The sequence below is a fragment of the Alligator mississippiensis genome, chromosome 2, assembly GCF_030867095.1.
Source record: "Alligator mississippiensis isolate rAllMis1 chromosome 2, rAllMis1, whole genome shotgun sequence".
In the NCBI taxonomy this organism is placed as follows: Eukaryota; Metazoa; Chordata; order Crocodylia; family Alligatoridae; genus Alligator; species Alligator mississippiensis.
The window spans coordinates 150,648,537-150,671,398 of NC_081825.1; the positions used below are offsets into that span (position 1 = coordinate 150,648,537).

Sequence of the window (22,862 nt, forward strand, 5' to 3'; positions counted from 1 at the left end):
CACGCCAGCTGGCTCTGGAGGCCCCAGGGGAGGGAAGCAGGCTGGGAGCTTGAGCCTGGAGCCTGTGCCTGCCCTGGGTACAGATCTGGGGGGCACAGATCTCTCCTGCTCCCCAGGAGTGTGCATGGTAGTTGGGAACCAGCCCTCCCCCTCCCCCCGGATGAGCCACCTGCGGTTCCATTCTGTTCCTGGCTGGGGCCCTGCAGCTGTGCATTGCAGCCCCTGGTCCCAAGCCCCACCGAGCTGGGCAGCAGCCTCACCCTGCACCTGCCCCTGGTACAGATCTGGGGGGTGCAAGTCCCTCCCTCCCCCCTGGGAGTGCACGCAGCAATGGGGAGTCCTCCCCCCCCAGCGGGGGGGGGGAGTGGGGGCAGGGGGCTACACACTTGGGTCTGTACCCCTGGCAGCTGGGGCCCCCTCCAGGAGGGCTGGGGGAGCAGAGGCTGTGGGTTGGGGGCAAGGGGCACCAGCAAAGCTGTGGGGGCTGTGGGTGGTCTTTAATTTTAATCACAGATTTGGGATTTTTTAGCAGAGAATTTTTGATTTTTAATCTGGGAAAACCAGGATCCCTGCTAATAAGTAAACAGAATGGATATATGGCTACTACAGTGACCACTGGGCACATGAGATGCAGAGATGGTTAGATCTTACTATGACAGTTTTGTGGGTTTTTCTTTAACTTGATTTATTAATGAATCAACCTATCAGAAAACAAATGTAACATTTAAAGCTACCCCCCAAAACATACATAGAGACAGATATTTAACTTCTGTTATCAGTGCTTCCCTAATTCAAATCAGTGTCCACAGGCTTGTGTTTTTTCTCTTCCTTTCAGTCTTTGACAGTTCGTTAATGTTCTAGTTGATGTTGATGTTAAGCTTCTGTGTTTCTTCATCTCTATATCATAATTTACTCCCCTCTTCTTCTTCAGAACTTTTTATAATACAGATCTCACTATCTTCTATTAATTTCTGATTCATTCCTAATTTGTTCTCACAGAACTTGCACTTTAATATTCCAAAAAGTTATTCAGAATTTTTTGGTTTGGAAGCAGTTTCCACCAATCCCGCCACCCCTTGCCCCCTTTCCCCATACCTGTACCTAATCCCTGCTGCTTGTCCCTCTTGCCACATGCCCCACTACCCCTTCCATGCCTGTGCCTTCCCTCCTCTGCTGCCTGTCCCTGGTGCCTGACTCACCCTCACCCTGCCCTTGTCCCTCCCACATCCCTTTCCTGTCCCCAACCCTGTTGCCTCCCAGTCCTCACTTACCTTCAGCCTCATCCCGCAAAAGAAGCAGCAGCACACTGCACAGTCTCCTACACATTCTTCCCACAAGTCTCAAACAACTGGTCTCCCCCAGTCTTCCACTTCCCCCCTAGAATACAATATCACCCACATGCCTCCCACCCCTCAGCTCTGGGTCTGGAACTGGGGCTGCAGCAGCCTCCTGCCCCAGGCCAGTACTCAAATCTAAGATGAGGCTTTTGTCCCCCTCCATATTGATGGGGAAGGAAAAATCATCTTGGATTTGAGTAAATCTGATAACCACTGTAATTCCATATTAACAAGACCTCGAGAGAGAAGAAAACTTAGCATATAGATACTGTATGATTTAGTAAGGAATACCTTCAGATTTAAGACATTTTAACCAACCTGTTTAAATATTACAAATGTGCTAATAATGATTTAAGGTATCAGAGTACCAAAAAAAATTAAGTAACATTCAGTTGGAAGGACTCCAGTTTTCTTCTTCCCCATGCAGACTGCTGAAGCGTAGATATGAATTTTGTATATTATCTGGTTATTTATGTAGTTTTAAAATGATAAAGATGCTATTCCAAATCTCTAGGTATCCTAATACATTAATTATGCAATACAGTAAAATCCCCAAGACAATACAGTAAAATCCCCAATGTTCCTAGTATAGACCTGGCCGTTGTCAGGCGGTAGTGTTGTGGGAAGGCTGCTAGAAAGCCTTCCCACATAACTTTTTTGTTGTGAATCATTCAAAACACTGTATAACTGCAGCCAAGCAATTATAGAGGGGAAACGTATTAGCATGTCATTCCTTGTTTCTGTATCCAACAACTTTATCAAATTGAATTGCCTGTAGCTTATTCCAAGCTGCTAAGGCACGTTCTGGAAGAATTCTGAAAAAAAATGACAACAAATTAAAATAATTTTTATAAATTTAAACTATGGGAAGGGAGAAGAAAGCCTGCATACAGGAGCAAAAGGAAGGGAGAACCCCAAATTCCCTTGCTCTATCTCCAGTTCCAAGACTTGAGAAATCCAAAAGTATTAAATAAACCTATGATGTTTTTACCCTAGAAACTGACCCCTATGTCATCCTGCACTTGTGTTAATTCTTGAAACAAACCAAAAAGCATCAATGGTTCCATAAGCATTTCTCAGCTGCTCAGCAGCACATATCTCTGGTCTATGGTGGATCAGAACTACTACCAGCACTAGGTCCTTTTCTTCTGGCTTGACAATTCTAAGAATCTTCACTATGCTCTCCTTTCTTAAGGCCATGCACCTCAGGTGGCAAGGGGCCACTGTCTACCTCTACCTGGACAAGTGGCTAGTAAGAGGAGTCTCTTTTGACCCAGTGTCAGAGAGCCTGCAAACTATGGTATGGCTCTTTTGGACTCTGAGTCAGCTATTAAATATACAAAATTCAAATTACAGGGCAGAGACTTGAATTCATAGGAACCTTTGGGATTCTGTGACAGCTTGGACCTACCTCCTGCAGGATTGTTTACGATCTTTATGAGAACTAATGCTGCTGTTCAGAGGGCAGTCCTTGATGATAGTAAGAAAAGGCTCTTCTCTAGGCCACATTCTATGCCACCTTAGTATTTATGCAGTATAGCATTTGCATATCTGGCATTACTCTATTTGTCCACAGTGTACCTCCCACTCTCTGGAATACCAAGATAGACCATTTCAACAGGATCATTCCCTACACCACGGGTGCTTAACTTTCAGCCGGTGTGCCAAGTGAGGCCCATGGAGCCATAGGTATCTGGCCCACGAGACTCCCCACGGATCAGGAAATTTGGCAGCAGTGGAGCGATGGCAATAAATCTGGCCACCTTCCCCTGCTACCAAATTCCCAAACTCCAAACCCTGCACAGCCGGCTGGGGCCAGGACATGCCACCCCCCCCGCCCTACCCCCCATGGTTGAATGAGGTTGGGCTATGCCCCCTCCCCCCCACCCCTAGCTGGCTGGGTCTGGGCTACGCCCCCTTTCTTGCTGAGGCTGGGATGGGGCCAACTCAAGCCCCCCCAAGGTAGGCCATGCCCCCTTTTCCCCCTGCAGGGTGGGCCATGCCCCCTCCCTTCCCATGGGGCCAGGTCGGAGCTGGGATTTCCTTGTCCCCCACTGTATGGCTGGACGGTGCCCTGCTGCAACTGCCCTGTGCCAGATTGGGACTACCAGCAGGATCCATTTGGCCAGTCAGCCAAAAAGGTTAAGCACCACTGTCCTATACCATGATTGTAAAAACAAATACTCAGTTCCCCAATCTTTCCGTGTATACTGACATTATTTAAAAATGGACTTGTTGACATCCAATTAAAACAGGAAGTGCCTTTCCTGCTCCAGGGGATTTCTCTGCTCAGACTCCCTGTACAATGCCTCCTTCATCCTGTAGTCAAGAATGCCTCTGTATGCCTTCCCACTCCACACGTCTGATCTAAAAGGTACTCTACAAGGTGAAACAGGACTTGGTTTAGATGATCCTATTACCCCACTCCCATGTGGCTGAGGCAATTTTGGTACCAAAACCTTCTGCTGAAGTACATGAGGAACTTCAGGGTTCTGCTCCTTATTTCAAACTTCTTTATCCATGATACGGAGAGTGCTTTACACAGATTCATACTCCCTTCTTCTCACAGACCAGAGACTTGATGGGTCTTGGAAATCAGGTGGAGCTGCTCTTCCCAACTAAGCAACATTTTTGCTCATACAGGAGTTTTCTACATGTACTTACTGGGCAAAGTGGTGCAGGTTTTCTAGCTGACGTCAGGTAAAAAGCCTTCGCTCTAACCAGTCTTTGTTCCAACTATAGTGCATCTTCAGGAGCTTAAGCCTGTAGACGTATCCATCAGCTCAATCGAGGTACACAAGGCAGCTATCCTAAACCACTGTCTTCTGAATGAGCACTGGCATATTTTATTACTTGGCAGAGCTAAGATTTGGCAGTGCCTGGGCAAGGTCTTCCCTCCAGTGAGACACCCTGAACGACCCATGTTCAGCTTGCAAGAAACACCGTGGTCCAGATTCAGCCCAGGATGCAAGGCAAGTTTGACACCTCTGCTCTACACAATTACAGAAATCTCATGGGCAGGTGCTGCATTTGGTAAAGTGGATTTTTGGTTATTTGCCTATGGCACTCCAAAACCTGCCTCTGCCTATGTGTGCCTTGTTTTAAAATCACCCACAGTCAGTGTCCTTATGGACTGTATCTTGAATGGGAAAGAAAAGTTGATTACCAGTAACTGGAGTTTTTTAAAATACATATATAGATATGCAGATCTATATCCTGCTCTCTCCTCCAGATCATGGGCAGTACGTGACTGTTGTGAGAGAAGCAGGAAATGCTCTCTGCCCTTTGTTCCCTCAGCACAGGACATAAATAGAGACAGGGATACAATGTTCCCTATGTGTACTGCTAAAGCAACAAGTCTGAGTGTTTGAAGTATATGTGCACTTCACAACGAGGAAGTATGTTGGCTCTCCTTATCTGCCTTGCAGTGCTTTTAATTCACTGTTGTGCTAATAGAAGCCACCATACCTCCTTACTCCGGAAGTTTCAGGGTGCAATTTTCATGAAGCTGTCTGCCATGTGTTTTTATAGATCGAATTCCTCAGGAGGTGTTCAGTCCTGTCACAGCCCCCTTTAACTCCCTGGATTTGGAAATCGGTACATCCCTTTTTGGTGTCAGATTCTGGGGCTACACCTACCCTCACGCCCCAGCCCTACGCCACCTTGATGTTAAGTGTCTTGTTCAGTACGTAGCTTGTCTAAGCAGTCAATCTCGACTACAGCTTCAATGTCTTGTTCGGCAGGCTCAAGGACTGTTAATTCTTGAACTGTGGCAAATATACCCACCCTCTGCATACAAGAATTCTTTAGTGACACTTCCCCTAAGTTCCATGCTATATTCAGTCACAGTCTCACTGTTGCACGTGCTTCCCCAAATATTTGCCTCTTATTTCTGCGCAAGAAAAGTTGACTGCCGCTACAAAGTATTGAGTGAAGTTGCTCCCTCCTGTTACCAGCAGCACTATAAGCTTTATGCCCATCTCAATATTGTCTGATTCTTCAGAACCTGTGTTTGCCGCACTCTGTTGCACTGTCTCCCTTGGCATGTAAAATACACCATATTTACTACTATTGCATCTAAGCCTTAGCTAAAGTGCACATTACCTTATCAGTATGGACCTTCCTATAGATTCCTGAAGTGCATGAAACGATAATCTAATTCATATCCTATAAAGCGCAACTGTGCCACACTATCTAACCAAGTGCTAATGGTAATATTAAGTGCTTGGTGCTGAGACCTAAAGTGTTAGTGTGGGTAAGAGTTAATTTTTGTTTTGTGTTCTAGCTAGGAGTGACTGAGTCCTGCAGCTCACTCAGTACTTCTTTGATACTTAGTTCCAGATAGACTCCCTATCCGTCTTCTGATAATAAACTTTAGGGAGCACATCCTTAGTCTCTTACTGTTTCTGTATACCCCCTCCTGCCTCAGAAGGCTCTCTCCAGGTCCTTAGGTCTGCAGGGAGGTTTCTGCTCTTCCTCGGTCAGCACTCTGTACTAGGCACCACTCTCTCTCTGCTACCAGTCCCAATGAGCTGCTCCTCTGTCTCTCTCTCTCTCTCCCCCTAAGTTGTTGTTCTGGCTCCCTTTTAACTGGTGAGCCTGCCCATGTGCAGGCTAGCTGCTTCTTAAAAAGGTGGTGGCATGGCTCCAGCTGCTCTCTGGGTTGCTCCTGTTCCTGCCAGCATGGTAAGCTTTTTTTTAACCCCTTTTTTGTCCTTGGTTTCCTCACATTCTGCTTATGGACAACATGACTCAAAGAGATCCAAAACTGTGGTGAGTACTTTCTTTCTCTGGCCCTTTTCTGATTTTCATCTGAGATGCCTAAACTTCACTTCTCACTGAGGCAGAATGGGTTTGCCAGGCAGTAGAGAAAGTGATTCCAGCTCCCTTCCCAAACTCACACATCTAGTACCCTACTATATGGTTATGACTGTGCTCGTTTCACTGCTACAAGGGCCAACCACAGTCTTTGAAAAGAGGGCTAATTAATCCTTTTATATGCAAGACATAAGAGAGAATTTCTTGCTTAACAAGACTCTCTTAACCAAGACAGGGACTGTTCTGCCTTAATACAATATTCTAAGACAAGTCTGTTTTAAAATATTTTTATATATTTTTGTTTTGTAAACAAATTTGCTTTCTTTGCTGTCCTACAATACAGCAACTATTTGATCTCAGTGTACTATTTTGAAGTCAAATACAATAGAAGTTTGGACACTTGGAATGACTCAGAACTGGGATCTATTTTCTATTGTTTACTATACTTACTTTTCCATGAATAGGAAGATGTTCAAAGATGATGGAACAAAAATCATTTTCTGATTGATCAGTATCCCCTCTAGGAGTTTTTTAGCAACCATGTCTGGCTCCAAAATAGGTGTTAATCTGAAATTAAAGGACAGGATACATTTAAGTGTTGCAACCATATAGTAGTACATTAAATGAAGACATTAAGGACAACATAATTCAAAGGAGAATACTTCAAATATTCAAAGTAACACAAAAGATAAGACAAGGTGGTACCTTAGAGCAGCGGTCACCGACTGGTCAATCACGACTGACTCGTTGATTGGGGAGCCTGACTGTCGATCTCAGTCTGGGGAGGCTCAGCCCCCACAGACTGAGATTGACAGTCAGAGGCTTCATGATCAGAAGTGGCAGGACGCACGTGGCTGGGCTGAGCCATGCCCTGTCTCTGGGGCTGGGCCGGGGGAGCACCTTCTGTGCCCCCTGCCACCTGGTGAGTGGAGCCCCAGCTGGGCCAGGCCAGGGAAGGGTTGGAGCCTGGGTGGCTTGTCTTGAGGGAGCTCCCACTGCTGCATGCACCCCGGCGGAGGCCCGAGGGGCACATTCTCCCCATATCAATGTTTCCTCTAAGGAGCAGCAGTCCGTGAGCACACTGCCTTGGTCCAGCGTGGGACACTTACCAAAGGGGACTGAGGGCTGGGGGGCGGAGGCCAGGGTCTGAGGCCAGAGGCCGGAGCTGAGGGCTGGGCCCGGAGGCTGGAGCTGGGGCTGGAGGCCAGGGGCTGGTGGCTGGGGGCCAGGGCCGGGAGCTGGAGGCTGGGAGCCGGGGGCCATGGGCTGAGGCCAGGCGCTGGTGGCTGGGGGCTGGAACTGGAGGACAGGGGCTGGAGGCTGGGGCCGGGGGCTGGAGCCAGGGGCAGGCTCCACCAGCTCTGGGGAAGTGCTCCGCTTCCCTGCATCAGGGCCGAGGAGCGGAGCACTTCCTCGGAGCTGGCAAAGCCCCCAGCCCCCTACCAGCCTACATCCCTGCCTTGCCTCATCTTGGGGAGGAGCCGCTGCCTGCTCCAAGTGAGGCTCTGCCGGCTCTGGGACACTGTGTCTGTGTGTGTGCATGTGTGCGTGTACATTTGGCTGCTGCGGGGGCAGGGAGCAGGGAGAAGAGGCGGGTATGTGCCCCCCAGCCTGGTAGGGTCCACACAGCCTCCCCCGCCAGCACTAGGAGGGGTGGAAGGAGGGGGCCACCAATTTTGTGCTTGCCCAGGGCCCTTAATCTGCCTCTGTCTTCCCCCCTGCCCCCCACTGACCAGCTGGGTGGGGGGAGGGAGGGGGGAGCATGGTAGATCCTGGGTTGCCCTTTCCTTCAAAAAGTGAGCTTCACCTTAAAAAGGTTGGAGACCATTGCCTTATAGAGTAAATGCTATGTACTGATTATCTTAGTTGTTACTGAAGCTGAAGCAATTGGAAATGAGTTAAGCTTAAAATGTAGAAAAGATGCTGTTGAAGATTAGGGACATGAAATTCTCATGTGCAACCTTCCTAAATACTTACCTCATTTTTGGATTTTTGACAAAGCCAGTGTTGATAAAAATAGGACAAAGGCATGTAGTTTTTATTCCATCTTTTCCTAATGCAGACAGTTCTTGTGTAAGAGCTTTATGAAATCCAACTGCAGCAAACTTGCTTGAACTAAAAGAAATTACAAACAACCTAGATGGAAAATTATTTCGAATCCCAGTTACTTGTGATAATCTCTTGCACATCTGTCATTTAACTCTGCTTAATACAAACCATCAGCAAGTTGGGGTAGTTAGTTTTAATAACAAGTATGTCTTAAGTTTCTACCTCCTCAGCATTCTATTCTTAGATTTTAAGAGGCGCGTTTACAAGGAGAAAACTAAAACCTGAGTTTACATAAATGGAAACCGTCTAAAAAATCTGGAAATCATGTTTTGCCTTCCCAAAGAAAGATGCTTCTACCTTTTTTAAATATCAAATGTTTGAGTTTCCTCTGTACAGTCCTATTCTTTACTTGGTTAGCTTTAAATTAACATACATGTTATATTCCAAGTCTCTGCTGAATATCACGAAATCAAAACTAGTGTGAAGAGAGATTTGTCTTTTAAAAGAGTTGCAGTGGATTGGAGCCGGAGACTGAATACTTACTTTTAAAAAAATTGTAAATGAACACTTATGTTTATCTACTGGAATTTCTTTATTTTTAACTTGGTATGTAAACACTCTGCATATCTAACTACAGTGAACTAGTATCTAAATACTGGTTAATGGTATAATTTAGTATTTACTAAGTGTCAAATACATTATAAGATTTTTGGAAGAAAGAAAGGTATTTAAAGATTTTAAAACAGGGGAAATAGCTCAGTCCTATTAATGGTTAAAAAATAATGTGAAACTCAGTTACCCTTCACTTCATCACTAATGCTGTGACAAATTTTTGCAAAAGAATTTTCAGTCTAAAATAGCTAAATTGCATGCGACTTCAAACTGAAGAGCTACCAATATAATGAAAGGGTTTTTTTTCTGTTCAAACAGAATATCTACTTGGCTCACCCCTTCTGTGTGAAAGGCTATAAGAAGCCTTTTGCAAGGAAGTATTTATAGCAATCTCCTCTTGAAGATTCTCCTGTTATCATCAACTTGGGGGTGGAGTTCACACCTGTAGCTGTATGCTCTGATCTTTGAAGCCAAACTACCCATGTTTCCTCCGTCTTCACCAGAGAGATTCCAAGAGAATTTGGTGGAGCTTCACAGAAAAATTAAAATTTTAAAAAAGATAACTGCTACGGAGCTAGAAGATGATCTCTCCCTGGTCCCATGCTGCCACTTCCTTCCCTTTTCCCAACTTTTTCCTCAGCAGATTCTGGAATGCATAGACATTGTTCTGAAAGGTTGAGAGAGGGAAAACTGTGCTTTATAAGCACTAGGATTTCAGGAAAGCTAGTCTATGAGTGGAGGGTCACTCCACACACAGTTCCAGTCTGAGCCCTTGGATTTATGTCAAGTTCCTCAGCGATTTACTGAATTCACTGATGCAAGTTTTCAGTGTCTCAGATGTCTTTGGTATTATTTAATCTACAAAATGGAATGTCTACAAAATCATCAGATTACTGATAGGTAGAGCAAATATACAAGAACAAAAACATAAATCACTGAAACCTCAATCTATTAGATACAAATCCTAAGAAACTGAGTATAGTGGCTACATCACACTGGGCAAGATGGCTTTGGCAAATTTCTTCAGCTGAGAAGAGCTCTGAAGCTAAATTTATTGACTTGGATACTGGATTATCATCTGATTGAAGATGGGGCTAGTAAACAAAGTTCATTATTTTGTTAGTGGTGCTTTTTTGTATAATGGCATCTACCTTACAAAAAGCCTTCAGGACTGAATTTGTAATTTTGGTATTGGTTGCAAGTACTCTTTGTGAGTGGAAAAAAGAAATTCTAATATAAGAAAGGAGACTGAAATTCAAAACCACATACCAATAAGACAACATGAAAGAAGCTGGCATGTGACCCGCTGCTGAAGAAACTGTAACAATATGGCCATGGTTATTCTTCATCATTGTTGGAAGAAATGCTTTTGTTGTCTTGAAAATAATTAAAGGAAAAAAGTATGTTTTCCATGCATTTTAAATATTTCAGCTTATTAGCTAATGAATTTATAGTCTTTAAATTTATGGGGATTGAAGCTTCTTATTAATTTGATGTATAATGCAAAGGAACATGCAAAGGAACATGCAAAGTAGCAGATTTTCACAAATATTCATGTGCCTAAAAATAAAGATGAATTCTTCATGGTATTTTCACTTAAATATTTACCATTGACTGATTTTAGCTGGCACCTTCAATACATTTTCAAAAAGAAGAGACATTTCAGGGAAGCTTGATGTAAACATTTTAAAGGACAGTTCTCATTTTTTTGCTTCATTTAGGTTTTACCAGTTTTAATTTGAAAACAGAAAGTCATAGATGTCATTCAAATTCATACAGTAAAAACCTCCTGAAACATTTTTATATGTTTTCTTATATTTTTCCAATACACAGAAAAAGTCTTTACTGATAACTATAAAAACTAAGCAGTGACAGCATGACTATCAGGGTTTAGAACTTAACAAATATGCAAAGAACAAGGATGAGAATAAATGGATAATTTTCAGCATGCAAAAGTTTGATTAGCTTGATTGACAACAGGGTGTCCCAAAGATTATCACTAAAATGGATACCGTTTAATGCCCTCGAAAAGGGGGTGAACAGTAAAGAAGAAATTTTTAGAGGATACAGTAAAGTTAGTCACAATGGCTGATTTGAGTGGAGCTGTACCAATGTATTATCAGGAGAGAATTTGATCATACATTAATACAAAATGATGGCTACAATTAAAGTTCTGTTCTGGGTCAGGGGTTTATAAGGGGGAACTGGAGGGTCAGCTAACCCCAGCCTGCCTCTCCATTGCTAGTTAGTGGGCAGATGGCTAGGCCATGCTGGAGGATTCAGTACAGCCTTGACCAGTCTGGGTTACAGGCTTTAGGCTGGGAGGAGCAGTCATGTGGTCAAGTCAAAGTGCCAGGCTACAGCCTGACAGTTAGTAGTTAGATTATATAGGTCTTAAAATACCCAATATGCACTACAGATGTATTAAGGTTCTATTGATAACGTTTACTTTTCAAATGTCATTACTGTGTTTACACCTCAGTCTTAAATAATGTATCAACAGTATAAAGAAAAAGTGTTAATATTTAAGGTTAAAGTAGTCTGAGTGTTAATATTTAAGGCTAACACACTAGCACAGGGGCAGGCAAAACACAGACTGCAGGCTGAATCTGGTCCACCTGGCCATCCTATCTGACCTGTGGGGCTCCTCCAAAAAAACAATTACCAGCTTACGGCTGCCCCTCCGAAAGCAGGCAGGCGCGAGCTTTCAGAGGTAGCATGCCATCGGACTGGGCGGGCTCTGTGCCTACCTGTGTGGGGCTCCTGGCACTCTAGCTGGGAGCCCCATGTGGAGGAACTGAGCACAATGGCACATGACCAGACAGTGAGTGGGGAAGGGAGCTCGTGCCTGCAGTGCTGGGAGCCCCATGTGGAAGCATGGCACCAACCTGGCCCGGTGGCATGCACACTCTCAGCTGCAGTGCTGAAAGCATCACCTGCTGGCATAGGGCTAGCCTGATGGCACAAGTGTGGGGGTAGGTGTGGGGAGTGTGGGCGGATGGGTGTGGGCCACCCCCCCATGACATGCTGCCTGTGGCAGCAACAGCAGCAGGCAGGCCTTTGGAGTGCTCATGCCTTTGGCAGGCAGAGTCCCCCCCAGCAGCGTGCGTTTTTGGCCGAGTCCTGGGAGCTGCATGTGGTGGCATGGAGCTGGCCTGGCCCGGCCCACTGGTATTTACCTTCAGCTCAGGCCAGGCAGGCTCTGTGCCTCCACATGGGGCTTCTAGCAGCACTCCAGCAGGGAGCTGCATGTGGAGGCACAGAGCCTGTCCGGCCCCAATGGCATAAGGACCAGGAGCCGTGAAGAGTCATGTGCCATCAGATGGGCTCTGTGCCGCCATGTGCAGTGCCCAGCACTGCAGCTGGGAGTGTATGCCCCCACTAACCCATGCAGATTTCCACATGGAGATATCAAATTCCAGCCTGCTGTGCCAGGAGCCCCGCATATTAGCATAAAGCCAACCCTGTCTGGCCTGAAGGTGTGAGCCAGTGGGCCAGGCTGGGATGGCTCTGTTGCCACGTGCAGCTCCCAGGACTTAGCCAGGGATGCTGGTAGCCTCTGCCAGCTGCAGGCCATGAGTGCCCCGGGGGCCCGCTGCCTGCTGCTGCTGCCAGTGGCAAGGACTAGGGGCATCTAGCAGAGAGCCCACACCTCCCTGCAAACCCCATACATACTCCCATACCCAACCCCTGCCCACAGACCCCACACCTACCCACAACCCCCACCTCCCTTCACAAATGCCCCCACAAACCCCACACACACCCTTTCACAACCTTCCCACATGCAAATCCTACACCCCCTTCACGCAAATCCTACACTCCACCCCTCATACCCACCCCTTCAACCACACCCCACACACAATATTTCATAGATTTCATAGACATTAGGGCTGGAAGGGACCTCAGAAGATCATTGGGTCCGGCCCCCTGCCCCAGCTAGAGTAAAAGGATCCCAGCAAGATAAGCGTCCAGACATTTCTTAAAAGAGTCCAGAGTAGATGCTTGCACCACCCCTGGAGGCAGTCTATTCCAGGCCTTGGGGACTCAGACAGCAAATAAGTTTTTCTTTATGTCCAGCCTAGAACAGTCTTGGAGGAGTTTGTGACCATTGGACCTTGTCATCCCTTGGGGTGCTCTGGTGAACAGGCATTCCCCCAGATCCTGATGCACACCCCTTAGACAAGAGTAAAACTTTATTTTGAACTATTATGCAATCACCTTTTTATACATTATGCAAATACACATAAATCAGGACAAACACTTTTTTTAAATAACATTAAAATATGTTGTAGTAGATGTTTGATTTTTAGTATATGATTTGTTTTTTTCTCTGGTTCCAAGATGGCAACCCCTCCCCTCCCAAAGGATTACTTCTGGGGCAAGGGGAGGGACTTGCGGTAGCAAAGGTTAAGGGTACGACTTCTGGTCCCAAGACAACAATCGGGAAGCATGGCACCTGTCAAGAGATGGGGCTACTGTTGCAGCCCTCAACAGCTCAAAAGTCATTAAACAGTCTGCCAGCCAAAATAATTGCCCATCCCTATACCAGCTGCACTTACCCAGAAATGAGCAAGAATGTTGACTGCAAATGTTTGTTCTATCTGATGGTCCTGTGTGGAAAGCAGATCTGCAGGTGTAATTACGCCAGCATTATTCACCAAGATGCTAATGTCACCAATCTCCTTTTTCACCTTTCGAAAATTAAAGGATTTAAAATGTGTAGTTACATTCAGGGCTAAGAGATGTTGATAGTTATACTAGGTAGTAATTAAGTTGGTTTTAACATCTGCCTACTATAATATTTCATTTTTGCAGAATCAGGCTTTGGAGAGAGAATTATGCAATTCAAGTTCCCCCTCAAGAAGCTGAGGTCTCATCTGGGACTTCAGTATGAATCCAATCCCAGTACCGAAACTACTGAAAAAAAAAGGTAACTTCAAAATTGGTTTAATTCATTTGTAGGTACCATAGTATTCTAATACAAAAAAAAAAATAGCATCTGCTTTGGTCTCAGTATTATTCTTGACTCAAAGATTTTACAATTTAAAAAGAAGAAAACAAGGTGTCTATCCAGGAAGCCTTGAGCAAGAAATTACACTAGATAGTTTTCTATTTAAGTGTATTATTATTTAATGCCTTGTCCACAAGATGGAGGAAGGAGTAAGATTTTTATGAAAGACATCAAAGAGGTGAGCATAGAATCCCAACTTCCATTTCCCAGTTATCACTGAAGCTTTTATCACACTTGGGTAGTCTTGAGGCATGCATGTTGTAGTCTTACCTTCTCTGCAGCCCTGTAAATCTCCTCTCTCTTACTGCAGTCAACCACAAAGGTATGAACTGTGGCTCCCAGCCTTTGGCATTCTGCAGCAGTTTCCTCAATGCCATGCTATGATGAAAAGAGGAAAAAAAGTGTATAATTGTTTAGGTATTCCCCAATGGAATCACTGCACTTACGGTGACATCTTCCAGTACTAGAGATCGTTGTGTTCTTATTTTGCTACAGGACCAAAATCTGTTGGGTTTTAAACCCTGTTGTACAGACCCATTGGCTGTATAAGCAAGAACAAGTAAGAACAACTATTTGATTTTTTCCCATACAGTTCACATGAGAAACCATGAACACATATTTTCCCTTTGTTTAGTCTAGCCACAGCAGACTTGCAGGCTGACATTCATCCTGCAGCTGATATGAGTACAACCAAGAGCTGCTGATGCTAACTTCAAAAATTAAATTTACTGGCTTTCTTTCTGAGGGAATATCCAAAATACACAAGACTTCTTACAGCAGAGATTTACACCAAGATTTGTTCTAAATCAGATAACGTGTAAAAACATATCTTGGATGTCCTGTTATAGAAGTGTGCTGACAGAATACAAATTACTTCTACCAAGGCTCAGAACAATTTGTATGCTTAAAAGGGGAGCTACATTTAACAGACTTTCATCCAAAAATTCTTGTGCATTCTAATTAATAAAATGCAGTTTGGGTCAGATTATTCCTATTTACTGGGGCTCCACTAGCCAAAGCACATAGGAGCTGTGAGCCTCCACTTGGCTATGTTTGGGTGTGCAAAAATCCCAAGATACAAAGAAATATCCATTTGTTGCTGCTTCAAAAGGGTAGGGGGAGTTGCTGCTCTTGACTGCAAGCAGCTGTTCTGATATAACTCTTATGCCTGCATCAAAGCTTCCAGGAACCAAGGAAGGTTCAAGAATCTTGCTCTAATAAAACCACACATGTGAAGAAACAGACTCAAATAAAATGTAATAGTAAGTCTAATATCAGAATACAAAAAAATAGGTAATTGATAAACCTTAAAGATAGGGCATATAAAGCTAGTGATTAAAAAAAATAATGAAATACTAATTAATCACAAATAATAAGAGAAAGAATGAGCATAAAGAAATAAGTCTTAAAGTTAATGAGCCTTAAAGTCTTTGAGATCTGAGAGGTGCCTGACTTACCAGGAAAAAGAATTTCTTATCTACAGTCCAAAGACTAAATTTCAAAGAAGTGCTGATTTATTTGCAGATAGAGAATTTGACAAGGATTATGGTATCTGGATGAAGAGTGTGTTTCAGAGAAACTGGGGCTTTTTATGTCCAGTTTTAAGCCAAACTTTAAAAAGCTTTCTAAATAAAGATATCTCAAATAAAGCTAGCAGGTATGCACTTATTATTCCATTTAATCATTAATAAAATGTTATTCCTTCCATTATGGTAATTTGGTAATAAATAAAGTATGCCCAAGAAATAGATTTATTTTAGTGGACACTATAAAGCTGTATGTGTGGCAGAACTAGATTTAACCACAAAACCACAAAGCTCAAGGTATCCTCCAAACTGATCTACCTAGTTTTCTAGTCTTCTAGAGTAGGGGTAGGGGTAGGGGTAGGCAATGTTTTTTGGCCGGAGGGCTGAAAAACACCACAATGCCTACCTTGGAAAGTGCTTGAGTCCTGGCATGCCAGAAAAACAAAATGAGGGCAAGGGGCACATGGCAGGATGCCCTGCTTGTGCCCCTTACCCCCCACCCAAAGCCCTTGCCCCCGAGCCCTGCTACCCTGTGCCCCCACCCAAAACCACCGCCCCCCAGCCCCTACCCCTCAGCCCTACTACCCCTTGCCCCCCACTCAAAGCCCCTGCCCCCAGCCTGGGCTCTGTGGCTGTCAGCAGCTACCCTGGCTCTGGGTAGCTGCTGGAGTCTGGGCTGCTCCCAGCAGGGCTTGCAGCATCCCAGCTGCCTTTGGCTGGCAGCAGCTACCCAGACCCGGGGCGGCTGCAGCCAGGAGGCTTCAAACAGCTGTGCCAGGCTCCAGCATCAACTCTGTACCGCCATGTGCACCTGAGCCTTGGAGCGGGCAGTGGGGGTGGGGCCTGAAGCAGCGCAGCCCCGGTCTCTCCCCCGCTCCCAGCACGGAGCTGGTGACAGGGCTCCGGAGCCCAGAGCAGCTGTTTGTAGCCAGCCTGGGCTCCAGGCAGCGGTAGCAAGCAGCGGGCAGGCTGCAAACAGCTGTGCCGGGCTCCACAGCTCTGGCATCAGCTCCATACTGGTGGCTACTGCGTGCACACCTCGGGGAAGACAGCAGGGTAGTGCAGCCTGCCCCGAGGTGCATGCGCAGTCGCCGCCAGCATGGAGCTGATGCTGGAGCTGTAGAGCCTGGTGCAGCTGTTTGCAGCTTGCTGCCACTGCCCAGAGCCCAGGCTGGCTACAAACAGCTGCGCTGGGCTCCAGAGCCCTGCTATCACCTCTTTGCCAGGAGCGGGGGAAGCGACTGGGGCTGTGCTGCCTCAGGCCCCTCCCCTGCCACCTGCTCTGACGCGTGGATGCACGCACTGGTACAGAGCTGATGCTGGAACCCAGCGCCCGGCACAGCTGTTTGGAGCCTTCTGCCTGCAGCTGGCCCCAGTTCTGGGTAGCTGCTGCCAGCTGGGAGCCCAGGCTGCTTCCAGCAGGAAGCTGGAATGCTGCAAGCCCTGCTGGGAGCAGCTCAGGCTCTGTCGCTGGCAGTAGCTACCGAGAGCCGTGGCATGCTGAGCAAAATGGCCTCACATGCCATGCTCGGCACGCATGCCGGGGGTTGCCAACCCCTGGTCTAGAGGCTTCTTTCCTAAGGGGTTCTTTTAATGATTACTTCTTTTACTTCTTCCTCTCTTATATCTAAATAGAGAACTGCAAGCAAATATGATCCAAGTCTAAGGCCCTTGGCACATTCATTAAATGGTGTGAAGCAATCTGATCCTCAAACCCAACAATCATGCCTCCTGCCATTCCACAGATGCCTGACTTAGAGTTAGATCAGATTATGATCCCAGGCTCCCCCTGCACAAGCAAGATGAAAGAGGAAGGAGTGCCTGCACATCCAGCTGGACTGACAATCAGCTAATTGTCAGCTGCCCCCTGGGGCCCTATGGGGGACTAGAACCAGCTGCGGTGAGGCCTGGAGCTGGGCTGACAATCAGCTGATTACCAGACCAGCCCCAGCCTATGCTAGACCTGGTTCGAGTTCGCAGTGCAGCCTGGGTGCCAGAGCTGACCACCAGTTGGCCCCAGCCAGGACAGTTCCAGGTCTGGTTCCAGACTGGGGTTGTTCAGGCCAGGCCAATGATCAGCTGAGTGTCAAAACCCCATGCCTGGTAGCTCTGGTTGGGCTGTCAGCCATTGGGGATCAGAGGCTCTCAGGAGGGAGAAGCAGCTGAAGCGCTTCCCTTGCTGGGTACCTTAAACTCTACCAGAAGCCTCTGATCCCCTATTGGGCAGCTCAGCCAGAGGTGCTGAGTACAGGGTTTGAAGTGCCCAGTGGGGAAGCCACCTCAGTGCTGCTCTTTAAAAATCCCTGTGTAGGAACAACCAGCTTTACCATGCTGCTATGCTCAGCTGAGCTTTAGGATCTGTCATGGGTCAGCCATGATGTGCCACATATTCCAATTTAAGGCCCGATACAAATAAGCCACAAAAATGTTACACATTATATGTAGAATATCTTTGTGGCTCGTCTACTATATTATTACACCATATATTGAATTTAACATGTGGCCAAGTTACTATTTATGCCATAGTTAATATCTTAATTACATCTTAAATGTAATATGTGCCAGGGCCCTAACACTCCACTGTTAAGTAGCTGAAGGCTTACTAAAATCTACAGTAGTGATACATGTGAGTTAAATTGTCATTACTTTGACCCTGCTTCTCATGCAGAAATAGTTACAGTATGACAGGGGCCGCCATCAGAGCAGCAGCTCCCCCTCCCTTTTTGAAGCCACTGCAGATGTATGTTTGTTTATACTCCCAGATATATTAGGGGTAACTGAGTTGTCTCCTAAAAACTAACTAGATGCACCCTATCATTAGGTTCATTGTTTATTATCTTTTAGTTATTCCATATAAAATGTACTAGATTTATAAATAAAAATGTTTGCGTAGAGTTTTTATGACAGTGTGGTTAGCTCAGCTATAGAGTTCAGAATCAAAGTACATTCTTTTCTGGCTCATGCATGAGTGGAAACTAATTAGGGTTATGCAACTGTACCAGTTCTGTTGATCATACCTTACTTAGAGTAGCTAACCACTCTAAGTAAACCACCACACACCACTCTATTAGAGTAGAACTAGGTTCACTCTCTCAGCTCTGTTAGTGTCAGGGGATTTTAGGCAGCGTGTGTGAGAAGACAAAGAATTAATTTGGAGTAAGGAGCAAGAAGTCAGCTGTCAGGGACCAGGAACTGGCTAGACATGGATTCGACAAGAGCCAGCTAGACAGGCTGTAGTCTGAGCGCTGCTGAGAAGTCAGCTGCGTATATCCAGGGAGTCATACCCCTCCAGGTAACGTGGGCTGCTAGAGATAACTGGGACCACTGGCAGCCCAGGCCACTCCAGCCAGGGGCTACTTAGCTTGCCTGTGGCCCTGACTTCCCACAGCTAGGAGTAAACATTTATTTTAGTCTAAGTCAACTTAATGTCTCTCTTATACTATAACAACTCCATTTATTTTAGCTGACTCACTGGAGCAGGCATTTGATCAATTGAATACACAAAAAGCCTGATTTTTTTGAGATGTGCTGTGCTGACCATCCAGTTGCTATCGATTTTAGACAGAGCTGTGAGCCTTAAGCAATTCTGAAAATCTGCCCTACCTCTCGCATGCACTCTGGGTAGGGAAGGGCTACTTTACTACAGTATTAGTACATTTTGAATATATAATCCCTCGCAAGATTTCAATTAGGCAACAGCCTACTTAGTTGAATGCTATGACTTGCAGAAAGAAATGATTAAAAACAAAGAGGAACTACATTTTAACCCCTTTCTTCCTGCACATCTATTCATAGTATCTGATTAAAGGAACTGCTGCTTACAGAACCTCATGCTTCTGACTCACTTTCTCTAACGTGCTGTCCTGCCATACCTTCTGCCTGACTTTGGACTAACACAACTAATCACCTCTCTACTTATGTGTATAGAGTGGCACCTCTGAACTTGCCCAGAACTGTCCCAGTCTTAGCAGCCAAGTACCTGTCTCACACTTTCCCAGGACCAGGATGCAGAAACTAGGAGCTCCACTACCTATAGATGTTCGGAAAGACTTTCACCAGTATCTGCAGCCCCATGAATTGTTTGCTGCCAAGTGGTTCAGCTTCAACAGGAGTAGAAAGCACCACTATCCAGTCTAGCCTGTAGTCTAGCAGATAGGGCACTTCCCTGGGCATTGGAATCCTCTCAGCCTAGGGACCAAGTTTCCTACCTCCTGGTGCTGTAACCATTATGCATATATAAGATTAGCAAAGCCATCCTCTCCTGTTCCTGTCACATTTGGAAAAAAAAAACCAAAAAAAACAAAAGGAATGGTCCTTTTTTTTTTAAAAGACTAGTTCAGAGAATTAATTTTCAACAAAGGATTCTGGGCTCGGGATTTCAAGTTGTAGGCATCAGCAGGCCTCTAAGCTGCAGAGAAGAGTGGGGGTTCAAGCACAATCCTGTGTTCAGTGTTTCCTACTGACTTCCTCTAGGCGGCTCTCTGCTCAGCATAAGGATGTTTTGGATTGTTTTTTGGATGGACTTCAGACCAACATGGCTAACTGCCTCTCCATGTCTTGGAATATCATTGAGATGTGCAGCTCTCCTTATGTAATGTGTCAGGAGCCTACACACTTAATAGAAGGCTTTGGATTCCAATCCAGGGCCAGCCACATAAAAGCTACGTAGTGCGGTGCTTAACTTGTAGGAATCACAAGTTAAGGATTGGAAATAATCCTTCTTTATCATGCCAAGGCTCAAAACAGTATTGTCATAGAATCAACTGGTCCATGATATCTTAATTACAAGCAATTCAACATTGACTGTAGGGGATAGCCTCAGGGCTTGCTAACTCCAACCACACTTCGCAAAGCAGAAAAGAGAGAGGTTCAGAACCCTACATCTGAAAAGCCTAAACCAGTGGAGGCCTGTCTTTTTGGCAGGCATGCAGTAAATTAGTTTCATACCTTCCCTGAGTACCACTCCATCCCCCTTCCCCTGCCCAATTTGCTGCTCTGCTTTCTGTTCCTCAACTGGTCTACTGATCTGCTTTCTTCCCCCTGCTCCATTTCCTGCTTTGTTTTTCTGCTCCCTCCCTGATCTGCCAGGTGCCACAAGCAGAAGCCACTTGTATCAGTTGCAGCACCTCTGTCACAGGTTGGCCCCCTCTTGCCTATACCCTGGTGATTAGGTATACCCCAAGGTATTATGCACAGAAAAATTCAAAATGATGTGCTGGAAAACTCAAAACTATGCAAAATTAATTATATTTAGTTTAATTTGTAAAAAAAAAAAAAAAAAGAAAGAAAGAAAAGTAATACTATTCAAATCTTTAGAAATATATGCAGGTACTTTGTATGGTTGGGAGGTGGGTGTGGGGAGAATTTGTGAAGGTGTGGGGGGTGTTTGTGGACTGATGTGGGGGGATGTGGGGTTTGTGCGTGGGTGTGGAGTTTGTGAAGTGGTGTGGGTGTGTGTGGGGTTTGGTGGTGGGTATGGGCCCCCCTGCCACACATCCCCCCAAATGGTGCACAGCCCCCACCATCACCAGCTCAGCAGCAGCAGCAGGCCTTCAGGGTGCTCATGGTTGTGGCAGGCATAGCCCCCACTGGCACACACCTTTGGCTGAGTCCCAAGGCCTACACATGCAAGTTGACCTGACCCACTAGCACGCGTCTTTGAACCAGACCAGCCTGGATCCATGGCAGCACGTGGGGCTCGTGGCACTGCAGGCAACAGCCATGCGCCATTGGGCCAGGCAGGCTCTGTGCCTTCATGTGTGGCTTCCCGCTGGAGTGCCCCTCATGAAGGCACAGAGCCAGCTGATCCACCCCTATGGTGTGTGGACTGGGAGCTGTGTGCCACCCGGCCCGGCAGTCTCTGTGCTTCCATGTGGGGCTTCCAGCACTCCAGTGGGAAGCTGCATGGGGAAGCAAGCAGGAGCTTGCCCGGCCCAATGGCGCACGACTCTCTCTCCATGCGTGGCTTCCCACCCAGCCCGGTGGCACGCAGCTCCTGGTCCATTTGCCATTGGACCGGGTCAGTCCCCCCATGTGGGGCTTCCAGCACTCCAGTGGGAAGCTGCACATGGAGGCATGGAGTTACATGCCATCGGGCCAAACGAGCTCTGTGTCTCTATATGTGGCTTCCTGCTGGAGTGCTGGAAGTCCCACGGGGAGGCATGGAGCTGCCTGGCCCAGTCTGATGGCACACGGCCTGTACCTGCCTACAAACCCCACACCCCCCGGCCCACGTGCACCCACAGACCCCATGCCTCCTGCCCTGCAGGCAGAAACTCCCCTCCCTGGTTACCCAGCTGTCCAGTTGCACGGCACTGTGCCTCCATATCATGGAGGCAGAGGCACCGCTGCAGTTAAATTATGCAAAACTATGCAATTTGCGCATTCATGTCTTTTATGTGCAAAATTTCACAGGCACATAATTCCCTAGGGTATAATTAGGCCATTTTTGAGGGAGATGGAAGATGTCAGTTTGAATTCCTGAGGGTGCCTGAAGGATCTGAAACCTGACCTCCTGCATTCTATCATTTCACTAGGGCAGGGGTTTTCAACCTTTTTTGATCAGTGTACTTCCAGGCAGCCAGATGCAAAGCAATGTACCCTCAGCTGCTGAGTGTGTCTGTGTGTAGGGGGGCGGGTGCTGGATGCAGAGTGACAGCAGCTGCTGTGTGCAAGCTGCCCCTGTCCCGTGTCTGGCTGGGTGTGTGGCACCTGCATGGCACCATGGGGTGGTGTGTGGTGGCGCTCTGTCCCCACCGGCCCACGTGTACCCCCTAAGGCTTTCTCAACTACTGCCAGGGGTACGCATACCCCTCGTTGACAACCCCTGTGCTAGGAAATAAACGGAAACTGGAGAGCACTGCTGCTGCCTGTGTTTCAAAAGAAAAATTAATCCCACTTAGATCTTCACAGAAAAATCACTGTCAGCGCGCTTCACAAGACCCGTCAGGCTGTCAGTTCCAAGAGGCAACACTTTAGAGGTGTCTCACTTCCCCTACTGGCAACCTGGGGCAGCACCTGCTCAGCAACTTATGCACAACCTTAGCCACTGCATTTGGGGAGGGGTGGGGGGGGCGGGGGGGGCAACATTTCTGGCAGGCATGCCACAAATTAGCTCTGCACCCTCCCGCGTAGCTCCAACCCCCTTCCCCTTCCGCTGCTCCACCTGCTCCCTGCCCTGTGCTCCCCGCGCCGTGCCCCCTGCTTGATCGGCTGCTCTGCCTGCTGCCCCCTCCCCCTGCACCTGGTTGACGTCCCACAGGACAAGGCGGCTGCGGTGCTGGGCGAACTCCAGCGCCGTGGAGCGGCCGAGGCCGTGGCCAGCGCCCGTGACGAGCACGGTCTCGCCCTGCACCGATTTGCGGCGCGGCGGTAGCAGCAGCCGGGCCAGCGCCTCCAGGTAGGCCAGGAGCAGCAGGGGCAACAGCCGCAGCAGCTCCAGAGCCGTGTGCATCCTGCAGACGCTCTGCGCCAGGTCCGTGCCCCCAGCCCCAAGCTCGCGGAAGGGGC

The 22,862-nt window shown here is 46.9% G+C and overlaps 1 protein-coding gene across 3 annotated transcripts; it reads right to left on the reverse strand.

Annotated features, from left to right (window-relative positions):
• Window positions 1–659: 659 nt before the first annotated feature.
• Window positions 660–22,858, reverse strand: HSD17B11 (hydroxysteroid 17-beta dehydrogenase 11). Of its 3 annotated transcripts, none has more exons than XM_019488140.2 (7): window positions 22,597–22,858; window positions 14,098–14,205; window positions 13,376–13,426; window positions 10,086–10,192; window positions 8,133–8,291; window positions 6,606–6,722; window positions 660–2,152 (listed from the first exon to the last, which is right to left on the reverse strand). In XM_019488140.2, the coding sequence occupies exons 1-7, from the start codon at window positions 22,804–22,806 to the stop codon at window positions 2,065–2,067; spliced, it is 840 nt and encodes a 279-aa protein (XP_019343685.1). In that variant the 5' UTR covers window positions 22,807–22,858; the 3' UTR covers window positions 660–2,064. The 3 variants fall into 3 exon arrangements, with proteins under 3 accessions (XP_019343685.1, XP_019343684.1, XP_006265101.1); XM_019488139.2 differs by having other exon boundaries at window positions 13,376–13,507; window positions 22,597–22,854; XM_006265039.4 differs by having other exon boundaries at window positions 8,133–8,270; window positions 13,376–13,507; window positions 22,597–22,852.
• Between the last annotated feature and the right edge of the window lie 4 nt (window positions 22,859–22,862).

Excerpts from the sequence above, each read along its gene's own strand:
- HSD17B11 (XM_019488139.2), bottom strand. The coding sequence starts at position 22,806 with ATGCACACGGCTCTGGAGCTGCTGCGGCTGTTGCCCCTGCTGCTCCTG. Across the intron at positions 8,292-10,085 it reads TCTTTCATGTTGTCTTATTG|GTTGTTTGTAATTTCTTTTA; the intron begins GTATGTGGTTTT and ends TTTTCCATCTAG. Across the intron at positions 6,723-8,132 it reads GTCAAAAATCCAAAAATGAG|ATTAACACCTATTTTGGAGC; the intron begins GTAAGTATTTAG and ends CTTTAATTTCAG.